The sequence below is a fragment of the Lepeophtheirus salmonis genome, chromosome 3 (assembly GCF_016086655.4).
Source record: "Lepeophtheirus salmonis chromosome 3, UVic_Lsal_1.4, whole genome shotgun sequence".
In the NCBI taxonomy this organism is placed as follows: domain Eukaryota; kingdom Metazoa; phylum Arthropoda; class Copepoda; order Siphonostomatoida; family Caligidae; genus Lepeophtheirus; species Lepeophtheirus salmonis.
Window position 1 is genome coordinate 23,070,245 of NC_052133.2, and position 14,967 is coordinate 23,085,211.

At 32.4% G+C, this 14,967-nt stretch overlaps 4 protein-coding genes across 4 annotated transcripts; 2 read left to right on the forward strand and 2 right to left on the reverse strand.

Moving 5' to 3' along the window:
* The first annotated feature begins 380 nt into the window (after window positions 1–380).
* Window positions 381–5,187, forward strand: LOC121114696 (uncharacterized). The gene is made up of 6 exons (XM_040708731.2): window positions 381–569; window positions 1,584–1,747; window positions 2,448–2,586; window positions 2,662–2,856; window positions 3,888–4,078; window positions 4,291–5,187. The coding sequence occupies exons 1-6, from the start codon at window positions 536–538 to the stop codon at window positions 4,633–4,635; spliced, it is 1,068 nt and encodes a 355-aa protein (XP_040564665.1). The 5' UTR covers window positions 381–535; the 3' UTR covers window positions 4,636–5,187.
* eIF3l (eukaryotic translation initiation factor 3 subunit l) lies at window positions 5,121–7,218 on the reverse strand. The gene is made up of 4 exons (XM_040708729.2): window positions 7,080–7,218; window positions 6,072–7,010; window positions 5,712–5,999; window positions 5,121–5,658 (listed from the first exon to the last, which is right to left on the reverse strand). The coding sequence occupies exons 1-4, from the start codon at window positions 7,095–7,097 to the stop codon at window positions 5,305–5,307; spliced, it is 1,599 nt and encodes a 532-aa protein (XP_040564663.1). The 5' UTR covers window positions 7,098–7,218; the 3' UTR covers window positions 5,121–5,304.
* A 41-nt stretch (window positions 7,219–7,259) lies between these two features.
* On the forward strand, window positions 7,260–9,468 carry LOC121114692 (poly(A) RNA polymerase, mitochondrial). Its single transcript, XM_040708728.2, has 5 exons — window positions 7,260–7,782; window positions 7,858–8,130; window positions 8,191–8,618; window positions 8,680–8,906; window positions 8,960–9,468. The coding sequence occupies exons 1-5, from the start codon at window positions 7,450–7,452 to the stop codon at window positions 9,391–9,393; spliced, it is 1,695 nt and encodes a 564-aa protein (XP_040564662.1). The 5' UTR covers window positions 7,260–7,449; the 3' UTR covers window positions 9,394–9,468.
* Window positions 9,420–10,856, reverse strand: Txl (Thioredoxin-like). Its single transcript, XM_040708733.2, has 3 exons — window positions 10,315–10,856; window positions 9,971–10,257; window positions 9,420–9,695 (listed from the first exon to the last, which is right to left on the reverse strand). Exons 1-3 carry the CDS (start codon window positions 10,675–10,677, stop codon window positions 9,491–9,493), a joined length of 855 nt encoding a protein of 284 aa, XP_040564667.1. The 5' UTR covers window positions 10,678–10,856; the 3' UTR covers window positions 9,420–9,490.
* Window positions 10,857–14,967: the final 4,111 nt, after the last annotated feature.

A 14,967-nucleotide genomic window follows, 5' to 3' on the forward strand; every position in this document is an offset into this window, starting at 1 on the left:
TATATATAGTTGGTTAATTAGGACATACATAACATAATATTTGGATACTAGAATAAAAGAATTGTTATAAATTGCCAACATTTTAAGGGGTAAAATACACATTATAACAGGCAGTATAATATTGTACTAATATAGCAAAAAACGAAGGGAAATAGTGTTCGAATTAATGAATAATAACATAATATTTTTAGGATAAAAAAGTGCGGGAAATTTGAAATAAGGATATAATAACCAAGGCGTGCGCTTATATTCTATGAAAATGTGTTTTATAATATGGTTGGATAGTATACATTTTAAAAGGAGGGAATGGATATAATATGTATATATATATATTTATTAAAAAAAAGGAAAACTCATCAGGAACTTTAATTTTTTTTATTAGTCTTGATAGATCCTTACGTCTGAGAAGTGAAATCGGAGTTCCTCTCTTAGCATGTTCTAAAAGCTTCTTTTTACCAATTATTTTTTATACTATTATATAATATACTAATAAAAAGTGTTTATCTGTGCAAGTGTTTTATTTCCATAGCACATCATGGTTTATCGTCATTTACTCATAGTTCTATCAGGTAATCATAATCTAAGAGTGCAAGAGCAGAAACTAACTAACTAATAATAAATATGTAATTGTTACTATGTAATGTATACTATTTGTTCTATCGAACAAAAATGGTAAATATAAAATTGGAAAGTGAAATGATTTATAAAAAATAGATTTATTTATACTATTATTATATTGATATTATTATATTCAAAAGTGTAAGTAAATATATTGCACCACAAAGACTATGAAACATACTTTCACTCTTCTCCGTATTCCCGTGTGGGGGGTACTTATAATAACTAATACATCCACCTATTATTACTCGCTGAAAATGATCCTGTTCTGAACTCCTTAATATCAAGATAAATAAATTTAAAAAATCAGACATCTCCTCCAAGGAGATGGAAGAAAATTAGGGCACTACATTATGTCTTGTTCTCGAATGATTCATTTATTTTCATTAGATAAAATAAAAGACAAAATGTTATGTTGAATAAGGAATACAAAATATGTACAGAGTGAGTTTACAATGAAAAAAAATAAGTTCAAGGTTTTTCTAAAATGTATTTGTTGATGGTAACCCATAAACTTTTCACCTATATAGATATGCATATATATATATCCTTGAACCTTATCATGGCCTTTACAAAATGCCTAGGAAGTACCTTGTGCTGGTGTTATATTATATCTAAAATAAAAGAATACTCCAATAAATAGGTACTCATTTTTGAACCTATGGAAAGGTGTTTTTTTTTTTTGAGAAATATAAATAAAAAGTGAAAATTTTTTGAAGATGATGTATATAATATTATATTATGAATGGTGAAGGAAGGGGCTGTGACTGTGAGTTCAAAAGGATTTGTGTTTCTCTTTCTAGCTTTCTTTGTGTGTGTTTGATATTTAAAAAAATCATATATTTATTTATAGAAAGGTCGTTAATAGTACATAGGGATGATGATACACGATCTAGTAATAAGTATCAATCATATCCTTGATACTCTGATGAAACACACAAAATATCTTTCTTTTTAATTCTTAGGAGTTATCCTCACTCGATGGACTACAGGTCAAGAAGAGAAGAGAGCTGAGTGTATGGTATGGGCTAAATTGGAAAATAAAACACTGCCTCTACAAAATCAAGGACAAGCCAAATGTCTCACAAACAAAGAATGCTCCGGGTTCACTTGTACTGGAGTCTATCAGGTAAAGCGGTGTCTGTAGTAGTAGGTACACGTCCTTGATTCCTTCAAGCAAACCTTATTTCCTTGAGAAAATAATTACATTGTATACATACATATCAATCTACTCGTATTTACAAAATGTTTGTTTTTCTTGTCGAAATTATATTATAATTTTGTATAAGTTGTACATACTAAGATGAGGCGTAATTATGTTTAAGTAGTTATATACATCTAGGCAAATCATTGCCTCTTAGCTTGTTGCAGCAGCAAAGAAATGAATACATAATTTTATCATGCCCTTGAAGAAAGTTTTATTCAAGAATTTCAAATAGGATGTAATGTACATAGGTAGAACGTATGAATCCTCTTGGAGGGTTCAGACATCATAGATCATTTTTTAAGTAATATTATCTAAGTAGACTTATTTTTTAAGGGCCAGTGTCATATTCGTGTTTATCTTCTTCTATGGGGACTACTATTGTCTATGACATACCAAGGTATAAAGTAACAATTTACTGATATATGTATATAAAATACACACTGAAACGAAAACTTTCACGTGGGAGGACTCAATAAATTCTGAAGAAAAGTGAAATCTTTTTTCCTCAAGTGTACAATATAAAGTATATAATATGTACGTGTATTACAATACATGGAACTTGGGCGTAAATGAATCCTTGGGTGCATCCTTTTTTTAATAATATTGTTTCATTACTTTTCAGAATAAGGATTTGACATTTGGAATGAGAGTGCTTCCTTGTCGTGAAGTCCCTGGTGTGGAAATCTACGGCTATGCTCCACAATTTCATGCCAATAACTTTTCTCATATTTTTACTCACAAGTCACAATATGTAGTACCTGGTAAATGATGACGAATATATGTATTATAATGTATTTATCAATGACACTCTTAAATGAATAATAATTTACTTGTAGGTGCTTTACTCAACATGTCTGTTATTCCTGGAAATCTCTCACCAAGTAAATTTGGAGAGTTGACTGGAAAAATTGAAGTCCATTTGAAGAGAAATGCTCTTAACAATACACTCATTCTAGGGCTGTCAGCCATGGCATGTATAAACGACACTTGTCCTTTTAGAAAATTAGTTTTTAATCACACGGAAATCCCTGGTAAGTTTTACTCCAAGAGTTGCATCATATTATGTTTGTTTGTTTTTCTTTATTTATAAAATTATGTATGACTTTGCCCTTGATACAAAAAAGACTCAGTGAATATTAGTTAAGTAAGCAGAGGGTTTTTTTTTTGAGGTTAAATGGTTCTTATATAGTAAATAGTGTGGTAGGTATTTAGACCATGATAACACAAGTAAAATATATAATCTATCTAGCCAACTTCCAGAAGGAAAAAAAAATTAACATTTGTATTATGTCTTTAACCACAATTCATTTCATCTAATCAGATCATGTATTTTGTCTTTTTATTTCACTCAAGTGTCAATTCACTTTTCTTTTAAATAAAACACCCAAGGTTAGATATAAATTTTACAATAAATAATAATACAAAAAGAAGATTAAATAAAATAGCACTGTCATTGCGAAATACATGTATTGTGTACGTACATAGTACATTAAACTTTGAAAGTCATTTCAATGTCACATGACAATGTACAAATAGAGGTACATATATATTTCAAAATTTAAATTGAATTTTATATATTAATTTATATAAAAACACAATTTATGATTTATTAAGATTAACTTGTGAAATGTTTACATGGCTTAAAGTACATAACTAGATTAGTGTGTCTTGAATATAACATATGTTTGAAACATGATTTTGCCAACAGCTGCAATTGTCGTTAAGTTCATGGAAACATTAATGGTTATTGTGTTGATTATATCACAGTAGTTGCTAGCTACTACCTAACATATTAAACGTTTCAATAACTTAAATATTATGTATTTTTCATTTCCGTACAATTGTTTTTATTCAAATTGCATATTATTTATGTACAAAGCATGTTTTATATACATATATTCCTTATTTTTTACCTCGAACCTTGGGTTTAATTAATACCAAAAAACGATCATTTCCTTGAATTTTAGACGTTTTTAATGAAGCACAACATCTATTCATAGTTTGCAATTCTATATAATACTTTTTGACCAGTGGTGCACATTATTTTTTCCCTTTCACGTAGTACTAAGTTGCCCTGAGAAGATGGAATCCTCAAGTAGCAACAATAATAATAATCCACCAACTTATGGAGCTCAATGTAATATCAACGATTTATTTAATTGTGGACCAAATCGAATATGTGTTCAAACAGAACCTTCGAGCACATCAGGTGTATGTAAATGCCGCAGGGGATTCACTTTGGATAGTAATCAGGTATAATACACATATATTATTTAATAGTTAATGTTTGTGCGTATATTTTGTTCTTTGGTGAAGGACAGTCTTAGAAGGAGTATTGCGTTTATTTGTTTGAAAAATGTATACATGTATTATCGTAATTCCCGTCCATATATAATAATGACTTTAATGAACTGATCCTTTAATTACCATAATAACTTTATTTAATCTTTTTTATATATCATTAGAATTGTTTAAGTCGTCGACCAAAGACTTTAGATAATCACGATGAATCATTCATTGATCCCAAAGTCAATGTATTCGAACAACACAGCAAAAAATCTACCACAGATCAAACAAATGATGCACATTCTCCTTTAGATGAAGTTACTGAAGATGTGGATGCGGCACTCATTGGAGGGATTGTTGCAGGGATCATCAGTGTTATAATATTGATAATAATCATAGGAACTCTTATCGTATCATTTACGAGACTTGCACCACGGCTCCGAGCACGAATAACACAAAGACCCTATGAGGATATCATCATATCAGATAATCTTGGATCAAAAGTTCAGAACAATCCCATATAATTTTAATAATTGAAGACGTTCCTTTTTAGCATTTATACAGGACCTATATCAAGTTTTTTTTTAACTTAAGAGAAACCGAAATTATTAATTCTCTAAGTAAAAGTTGTTCTGTTTTTTATTTTACAATTTTCTTGTCCCTGACCTTAATCTATCTTTGTACGCTCACTCTATTCCCTGACAAAATGCGCCCTCTCTACCAATAGTATTAAAAAACAATGACCTTGCGGCATCATTTCTAATTTTTGTTAATTTTATTCTTTAACGAATATTTGCTGGAAATTCAATAACATCACCTCAAAAATACACCATAACCATATTTCAATATATATATATATATACAAATCTATTAATATTTATATTAGATTAAGTCTGTGATACGTTATACATTTCCTCCCCTTCAAACATAATATATCCTTTCAATAAAGACACAGGTATACATGACTCAGTTTTAGCTGTAATGTAAAAAAGTGATTTTCTGACATATGTACTATGTAAGTTTATATTTTCTTGAAATATACTATCGAACAATAGAAAATTGAAACTCAAAAACTATTTGGTAGTTTTATTACTACAGATGAATAATATGGGACAAAACAATTTAATTACATAGAATAAACTTGGGAGAATTAAATTGAGTTCTAAAGTTCAAGTTTCTCCTGATGATAATGTCTATATATTAATTGACTTTATATTTCTATGCATTTCGTTGAACTTGTGAATTTGGTTAATGAAATACTCTCCATATCGTGCATCCACTTTAGTATCAGCTATATGTATCATGTTGAGGTCAATAAAAAAATCTACTTCAGATTCGGACTGAAACTCTCCTTCAAGGCCCGAATTGCCTTTTTTACATACGACATTCATCATTTTATGTTTAAAACACAACAACTTTTGTTCCAAATCATCTACAGTCGTGTTCATGAACTCGGCTAGTTTCTCAAGAGGCATTGATGTGTACAATTGTAGGAAGGACCTCACAGTTTGTAACATGGACTGTTGGGATACTTCGTCCATGAATACCTTAAAAATATGGGTATGAATTATTAAAAAAATATATCATTTCACTAAAATACCTTAGATTGCAATTTCAAAGATTCCATATGATCATGTCCTTCGTTAGACTCTTTATCATAGGAAGGTGGAAGTGGAGAAAGAAATTTGGGGGATGCGAAAGCAAATTTAGATTCAAATTCAGACAAATCTCCACATTGCATTTTTGACATACTCTCTCCATAACGTTCTTTAATAACAGCATTGAGAGACACATCAATTCTTTGAGGATGCAAAACGAGGCACATAGAGAGAAGAGTGTACATTTTCTCTGTTTGTTTGTTAATTTGATCATTTTGGTAGTTTTTAGCCTGTAATTACAAATGGAACAAAAAGGAAGAATATAAATCATGATTATATAAACATACTATTAAATATTTTACCTGGAATAAGTTCTTAGTACGATTGATGTATGTAAGAATACTGGTAAAAGTACGAATGGCGTCAGCGTAGCGTCTCATCATCATGTAAGCAAAACCAACATAGTAAAAGGTAGTGATCTGACATCCAGGCACACGTGAGTAAAGATTCGATTGATTAAGATCAATATTTTCTAAAACTTTGATAGCCTGATAAAAATCCCCCAAAAGAGAATGCAATCGAAGAAGACCCACCAATGCGAAATAGCCCATGTTTTTATACAAGGAAACCCTCCCAAATTCTCCAGCAGCCAAGTCCGGATCTCCTCCAGATGAAAAAACTTCGAGCTGCTTATTGATGCAAGACTTTTCAACCATGGAATGAAGAACGTTGAGTACTTGCAAGACTTCCCACACATGATTATCGACCTCAAATTCTTCCTTGGCTTTAGCACGGAACTGTTGATAGCATTGAAATTGATAAATAAATTCATCCACAATTTCCCAGAGCCATTGATTTGGCAGTTTCATCTTGACAGGCGTATTTGAGCTCAAAAAGTAATTAAAGAGCTTGCAGTAGTTGCAATAGGACTCGTATCTTTGATCCTGAGTAGGCCCAGAACTCACGACAGCGTAGATATGTCGAAAATAGAGTTCTTTGTACAGGATAAAGAATATATCGTCACTCGTGATTCCAAGGATGGTCGTGAGTTCTTCCGCACGTGGCCAAGGGGTCTTTTGATAAAACTCCTCCGTCAGCTTAGGGTAAGAGAACTCGTACATCTTGGAGATCTCATAGGGGTTATTGTCCGCAATCAAGTCTCGGAACCGACGAAGAAAAGCAGATACAGGCTCTGGGATGTCTGTGTAACCATCAGATTTCATGGATCCCCTTCTCTCAAATTCTCGATCCAGGAGAGGATCACCCGTTGGATAGGCAGGGCTGTCATAGTTACTATCATACTACAATCAGTCACAAATACAAAAATATCAATCCGTTCCCTCTACCGAAATAACGCACGTCATACTTACATCATCATAGTCGTACATTTCGATCCAAACCACTTCTTCGTCGAAACAAAATAGTTGGAGCAATGATGGTTTACAACTAAGATTTGACTTCCGGTAAGAACGCTAGAACTGGCGTAAGTGGCGCTCCACCTCATGAAACAGACCAAAGCGAGAAAAGAGGAGAAAAATGATTGGATCAATGCTCTTGTATGCTCTAGATGGGATAAAATGTGACGTCACACATGCGTCCACTATATATGAACATCACAAAACCTCGTATGTTTTGATTCGGCTGGGATTCTCCAATCGACAATCTTGGATTGCCAGCTACCAGAACAGTCCGAACAGGAGCTTGGATTAGAGATTAGTGCGTGGAAGAATCGTATCAAATATGTTCATTACAAGATTTAATACAGGACTTCGCTATGCCTCACACCGAAGTCATCGAGGGTCTCGTGGAGCTGCAGCTAAAGACATGCTCCTCTCGAGTGTGCCAGAGACCCGATCTACACTTTCCCATGTCCCTAGTAGGGATGAAAAATGTCCATTTGTTCCTACATTTGAGTCCATAATTCAAACTAGACGAAAACAAGCTGCTAAAAGTCTTGTGGTTCAGGTCAAGTCCAAATATTCTGCTGAAGAGCTCTTTTTAACTTGCCAATCATCTCTCGGACCCGTTGATTCTCTCCATTTTTTTTCGCGAGCCGATTCCAAGGAACTATCTGTAATTTTAAATTAATTTATATTCCCATTTGATCTTATTACGTAGAATTATTTATTTCCCTGACTGAATGTTTAGAATTTCTACATCGTCGAATTCCAAGAGGAGTCATCTATAGAAAAGGCACTTTATTCCAAAGAAGGCGTTCAGTTTTTCGACTATTCACGCAAAGAAGTTGATACTTTTATCCCTGTGAGATCTCCATTTACTTGGCTTTTTGGTGGGGGAGCCAAGGAAACGGAAAGAGACAGTAAATCCTCTAACACCATACCTAATTACATACCAGTCACTTTCCCCCTAGAAAGGCCTTCAGTTACAGAGCTACCTTCGTTTCTTTCTGACATAACATCTGTAAATAGTATTTTAATCTATCGTTTGAGCTTATTCTAATATTGTTTTTTCTTATTTAAGCTAGAATTACAAATCTTAGAATTTGAACGCCTATCGAACATGCTCGATATTTCATCAAGAATACGTTTTTTAACTTGTCGACAATTAGAACTGTGCCTAAGTGGCCTATTTGGTACATTTGTTTCAATACTTCCATTTGGTTCTTCTGTAAATTCATTTGGGTCATGTGATTCAGACCTTGATATGGTTATTAATTTTTCTAGTCTTGAAAAAAATGATGATTCAGCCAGTCAATTGTATTTTCATGTAAAAGGCGGATTCGGACAAAGGAATATGTCTCAAATGTATATTCGAATACTTGCTAATCTGTTGCAGGATATCGTTCCTGGAATTAGGAACGTTCAAAGTATATCAAATGCACGCGTACCCATCCTTAAATATCATCACCAACTACTAAATCTTGAATGTGATTTAAGCGCATCGTCATTGTGATTACTTTTAGAACATTTACTTTTCTACTTTTTTTACATATTAGTTCTTATCTTTTAGGTCTGGAGTTTTCATGTCAGAATTACTCTATTTATATGGAGAAATGGATTCACGAGTAAGGCCCCTCGTACTAGTAATACGACGCTGGGCCAAGGAATACGGTCTTGTCACGAATACTCGACCAACTAAAATGTTTACTAACTTCACAATCACTCTACTCGTAATATTTTTCCTTCAGCATAATCATAAAATTCTTCCGTCTGTGGATTGCTTGCGAGAACTTGGAGGTTTGATAGTTAAGAATAGTGACATAGTTATCTCCATTTTTGCATATTTTTAGATCCAAAAGAATTAAAAATTTGTTCGGATGGAGTGAAGAGAGACTTTCTTACGGATATTAGTGGTTATCAGTCATACCTGAACTCCCAATATAGCCTGAATGAAGATAAACCTTCTCTAGAAGCACTACTCAAAGATTTTTTCGACTTTTATGGAGATTTTGACTTCAAGGGGGCTACTATATGTATTAATTCTGGCAAAATACGTGGACCAGGAAAGGACAGGCTTAATATTATCAATCCTTTAGAGCCTCATTTGAATGTCAGTGCAAATGTGTCATTAAATTCAATCAGCTCTTTTCAATTATATTGCAAAAGAACGTTAGCTCTCATAAATGCGAATCCGTGCTTTAACTCTTTATTTCGAGGTCGAGTATCGAGAAACTTGAATGATCTTTTTCAAACTATGGATTCAAATAAAAAAAGTCGAAAATAAAAAAAATGCTGAGATATGCAGCATAATTCTGTACAATAATAATATTTTTAATAATTCAATTTCTATAATTAATTATTCATGTATTTTGACGTATTATTCATTTTTCATTTTTTCCGGGGACCTTAGCAAAATCATTCATATTCGTAGTACTGATTGGAGTTCCAATTATAGAAAGGAAATCTACTTGAGTGATGTCATCTCCCTCTTGATTATCCTTAATAAAAAGTTGTATATTTTGAACATTTTGAAATTTGACAAAACGAAGAGGGATAGGGGTGCCATCCAGCTGTTCCTTTGTTAATCTGAGAAATAAAAGAATATGGGAAAATATAGGGGATGATGACTTTACAAAATAAAAAAATTATATTCAACATATATTTGGAATTCCTATATGATCTATCAAAAAACTATGGATTTTGAATAATAATATTATTAAGATACATATTTTTGACCTTTCTATGAAGAAGAGTTAAAAAGCTGAACAAATAATATGTTGGTACTAGATTGAAATGAGTTTTCCTGTCCCTTGGCGAAAAGGCAAAATCAACTTAAAAATAAAGAATGAAAAGATGCTTACTCGATGTCCTGAGTAGCAATCATGGAGTCGGCCTTGTCAAAGTCAAGAGTGGTGGGATGATTTTGGAATATACGAATGTTTTTAGGCCCCTTATCCTGTGGTCCTTTGACTCTAAGAGAATGGACTTTGACGGACTGTGTGAAGGTGACAGAGAGGATAATTTGTTCATCACAATCAGAAGCTAGGAATCCGGCCTCTTTGTCATTGAGGGCATGGGTGTAGGGATGATCATCATCCTGATTGAGGCACTCGCATTTGCTTTTATCGAGGAAGAGTGAGAGATCCATCTAAAGACGAAGAAATGTGAAATATGAGGTGATGAGAAGTATCAAGTATGAACTTACAAATCCCTTGACCCCACAATCGTCTGAGCTTCCGCCACTTTCTCCGTAATGCTTTGTAACTTTCTCTTCAAGTGCCACGGAATTCGCACCTTGCATCCGGTCAATTCTTATTTTATTTCTATAGAAAATAAAGGTGGGCATGGATGTTACTCCCTGATCCCCTGCAGTCCCAGGGCAGGCATCTACATCCACTTTCAGGAAAACTGCCTCTGGGAATTTGGATGGGAGTTCCTCAAAGAAAGGAGCAATGGTCTTACAAGGACCGCACCAGGACACTGTAAAATCCACTACAACTAGTTTGGTACCCGCATTAGCCAATTCCTTACTCCATTGCCCATCTTCAGCCACTACAATCACCTCCATAATGAGTCCACAGCACAAGGTTACCCCAAACTTAAATCACCGATGTCGATCTCAGCTCAACAATAACAAACACTACTAACAGCCAAGACATATAAAAATTGAGATTCATTCTTGCTTCAATGTTACCAAATGTTTGTTGGCCGTTATCCAGCGATCACGATATATAGCAAATCATTACTGAACTCTATTGAAAATATATTGAAGTATGCTTCATTTTTTATAGAGATGAACTTTTGAAACCTGGATATGCCTATGGGATTCAAAAAACCTTGAAGTAATTCTCATCATTTAGATTTTAAATCCAATAAATTTAAAAAAATAATAATAATAAATATTATCATTGCTATTATTTTATCTATGATCATGTCCATATTATTTGAAGATAACAAGTATTCCTAAAAAAACAATCGAAAATTAATGTGGTCAGACTGACAATTTGAATAATGTTTGGGAGAAGAGCAGCTTAGCTTTCACGTTATTAAACTAGCCGGGAATAGCTATTAGATGATGAAAATAAACAAAGCCCAGTGTGTATCTAGCCTGGGACATATAAAGCTTATAGTCTATACCTTAGTAGGTTTTTTGGTAAGGTTACCAAAATAAATTATTTTTTTGGTAAATATGAAATTATACTTTTTTAGAAATAACATGGGGAGCCCTTTTTTATGAAAAAAAATTATAATATGAGACAACTTTTTTAGCTATGCATAGAGTTGACATATTTGTAAGAACAAATCAAATTTTAAAGTATTAAGACAATACAAAGGTTCTTCTTTCCTTCCTTCTTCCCCTCCTTTTATTCTTATTTAATATGTAAAGTACTATTTTAGCTTCTATCTTAATAGTATAAATAGCTGTAACTCTCATGTATTTGTTGGAGTAGTGTCGAGTAACAAAGATGTCTATAATATACTTGTTTATGTATAACTCCTTCTAGTCTCATTCCTTCACGCATTCTCCTTGTTTCTCTCAGTCTTCCTGGATTCCCGGTATTGAATAGTTTGTGTCTTTCGACCTCGTCGAAACACTACAGCGGCGACGAGGATTATAATTTATAAGTAGTTTTTACTCTTAAATAGTAAATACACATAATCTGACGACGACGTTAGAAATTAGAAACGGAAAAACGGTTTTTGCGTGTGGTCTTCCTTTTTTTTGTTCATTATTTAATAGATTGTTGTGGTGTTAACTTCTCTCTGATGTATGGCATTATTTGCCTATCTTTGGTATAAATTGTTTTAAAAATCCATAATAATACATATATATATCAATTTAAATATAATTATGGTATTTTCCATGCACTAATGGCATATAAAATGTAAATGGTTCTCTTCTTTATGGGATTAATTCCTTTTCTACCTCCTAAATCATATAAAATACTTCGTTACCTTTATTTTATTACGCAACCTTTCGTCGATAAAGAAAAAAAGGTAGTTAGCCAAATAAGTGAATCATACCAACTGTCATTTATCTCTTATATACTCCCAGACTATCAGTGTTAAATTATTTCTTCACCATTCTTAAAATAAATTACATATTATTAAAATCTACATCATATTTTATTCGATAGTGTATTATAATATTGCTTTGTAATATTTGATTAAAAGAGAAGTAGCTAATATATTATTTAAACGACAAGGGATCAACAAGAAATTGTATTTCTGTTCTTTAGGAAACGGGGCACCTTCTTTATCAAAAATAATAAATTATGAAATAACCATGACGTATCAAGGGGGAAGAGGGAATCGACAGCTGACAATAAAATACATAGGGTGTTAGCGAAGTAATGCCGTCAACAGACAGCCTATATTAACAATGGTCTTAATTAAGTGATACCGAAAGTTGATAATTCTGTAGAGAAAAACGCGTGCAAGGATAAGGGGAGGGGGCGGGAGGAAGACTTATGTATGGTGTCATTGTTTAAAATACTCATGTGATTTTCAGCTGCCTGTTTATTATGATTTTTGAGGGTATAACGAAAGTTTTTACTAGCAAAATGTTTAATGAAGATATACTACGTATAATATAGTTAGACGTTTTTTATCCGTTACAGTAGATTTGAAAACGTCCCACTCCATGAAATTGTAATTCATTATGAACCATATTCTCAGAATAATAACTAATGAAACGACAAAGTAGAGTATTACAAAATATATTTGAAGTTCCGAGTTTAAAAAGAAGGCTTAAATTAAATATAATCTACATACTAAAAAATAAACCATCATACATTTATGTTAAATATACAAAATTAAACAATTGTAATCATATAACTAATAATAACAATAAATTATAAATACAGAATATTAAAATAATAGATTGATCCAAATAATATTTTCTTTTTCTGACATTAATTCAGTTAAATATGTCATAACTTTAAGTTGCTACACACGAGCCAGACGTAGAGTTTAATCAAAAAGAGTATCCCCCTTTTTTCCTAATGTGGAAGTTGCTATATAAAATTGTGCACAGGATAGATATATCTATCGATGAGATCTAAATAATTACTAATAATAAAGTAAATGTCAAAACCATAAAATTAGACAATAAATATACTGATAAAAAAAATATTAGAATTAAATCCATCTTAAAGATTTATTGCAAAAGCTAAGAATGTCCGGCGATATTACTCCTTATTAAGGTCATCAAAAAAGATTCCTCCCCCCTGTTATTTATCCTTGTATAACAGCATACTATTATCATGAAGGATACTCACAATCATACCCAAGTCTTTAAGTGAAGAAACTAATGTCAGACGAACTAGTTGTTAACCATCCAAAGCTACTAACCCCGTTGTTTTGACCATTTAAGTACTTATTTTTGCCATTTAATGAGTTGTGTATCACAATTCTTGATCATTTTAGCTAAAATAGAATCATATTTTATGACTAGATTTAAAAAAAAATGACTAGCTACTGTTAGATGGTACAAAATTCAAAGTTCCATTTCGAAATTTGGTGTGGATGACTCTAAACATGCTGAAAAGTATCTCAACTTCACAATTTACAATGGGGGTATTTCTATAAATGACATCATTACCAACATCCTCCATTAATTAATGATGGTTCCTCGGGAAGGGAAGAATTTACCCGTGTATTTCTCTATAAATTTTTGAACGTAGGAGGATTAGCAATGGATAAGGTTATATTACATGTAATAAGCATCTTTGTGAGATCAAAGTTAAAGTCTGACTTGATGTATTCATCGTTAACTTGATTTTATAGATGAATATCCATACTCTTGATATGAGATGAGGATAATGAGTGGCGTGTAATTCTAGACATGGGAGTAAAGGCAAATTTACATCAACAAATCCGACACACCATCTGTTTCTCGTCCGGTAAGTATTTCCCAATTCCTGGGCCTCCATTTTCAGAAATCCAGACAGAAGGCGACGTTATTTCAGGCATTTTATTCAGTTCTCTATTGACTATCAGCATCTAATATTATATTAATATTGAATAATAAAGGCGGGAATGATAACGTTCTTGATAGAAGAAGATGTATATTATTTAATCAATGATTCCATAATAATGTTTTACCTTCTCCTCGCACACTTTTGTATTCTTACCAAAATTATCAACCTTATTGATACCATATGTCTTGCTCCTATCTTCTCCTTGTTATCTTTTTTTTCCTTACAAAAATGTTAACTCTCTCTATATATAATATTAAATCAAATGCTTGTTTTTTATTAAAGAATATTACTAAGGTATCTCCTTTTTTTAAAGTTTTGTACATATTTAATTGAATTGCTTAGAAAATAATTTCTATTAGTCTTGTTAAAAATGACGTTTTTTCGAAAGGCCAATCAAATAAATATTTATCAAAAAAAATATCCAATGGAACAACGTAGCTCAATGGACAACGCACACAGGAGACGTTATTATCTTGAACTCAATCTGCGTAGACTTGTGCCTCGGTTGTTCCTAGAGCAGGAAATATACTTTATGTACATGGTCTTTAAACACCTTTTTCCTAGAACAGATGTAGTGAGTGCAATACAGTAGTGTTAATTTATACTTAATTAAACAATTAAAGGAACGTTAAAAAAAGTGATCCAGCCAAGGGTCCCAGTCAAGAGTAGAGTTTGAAGCAAGTCCCTCAAAACTGGCCCAGAATGTGAATTATAAGTTCAATTCTGTGTTTTCACTTTTACTCCCTTCTAACCTTTTAGAAACCAAGGTTTCCATTTGGGAAACATTTAAAAAATGCAAAATAGTTCAAAAAACTTAATTTTAATGTGTGTGTTGTTTTTTTTTGGTTTTTTTTTGCTCTTAACATTGCATATTT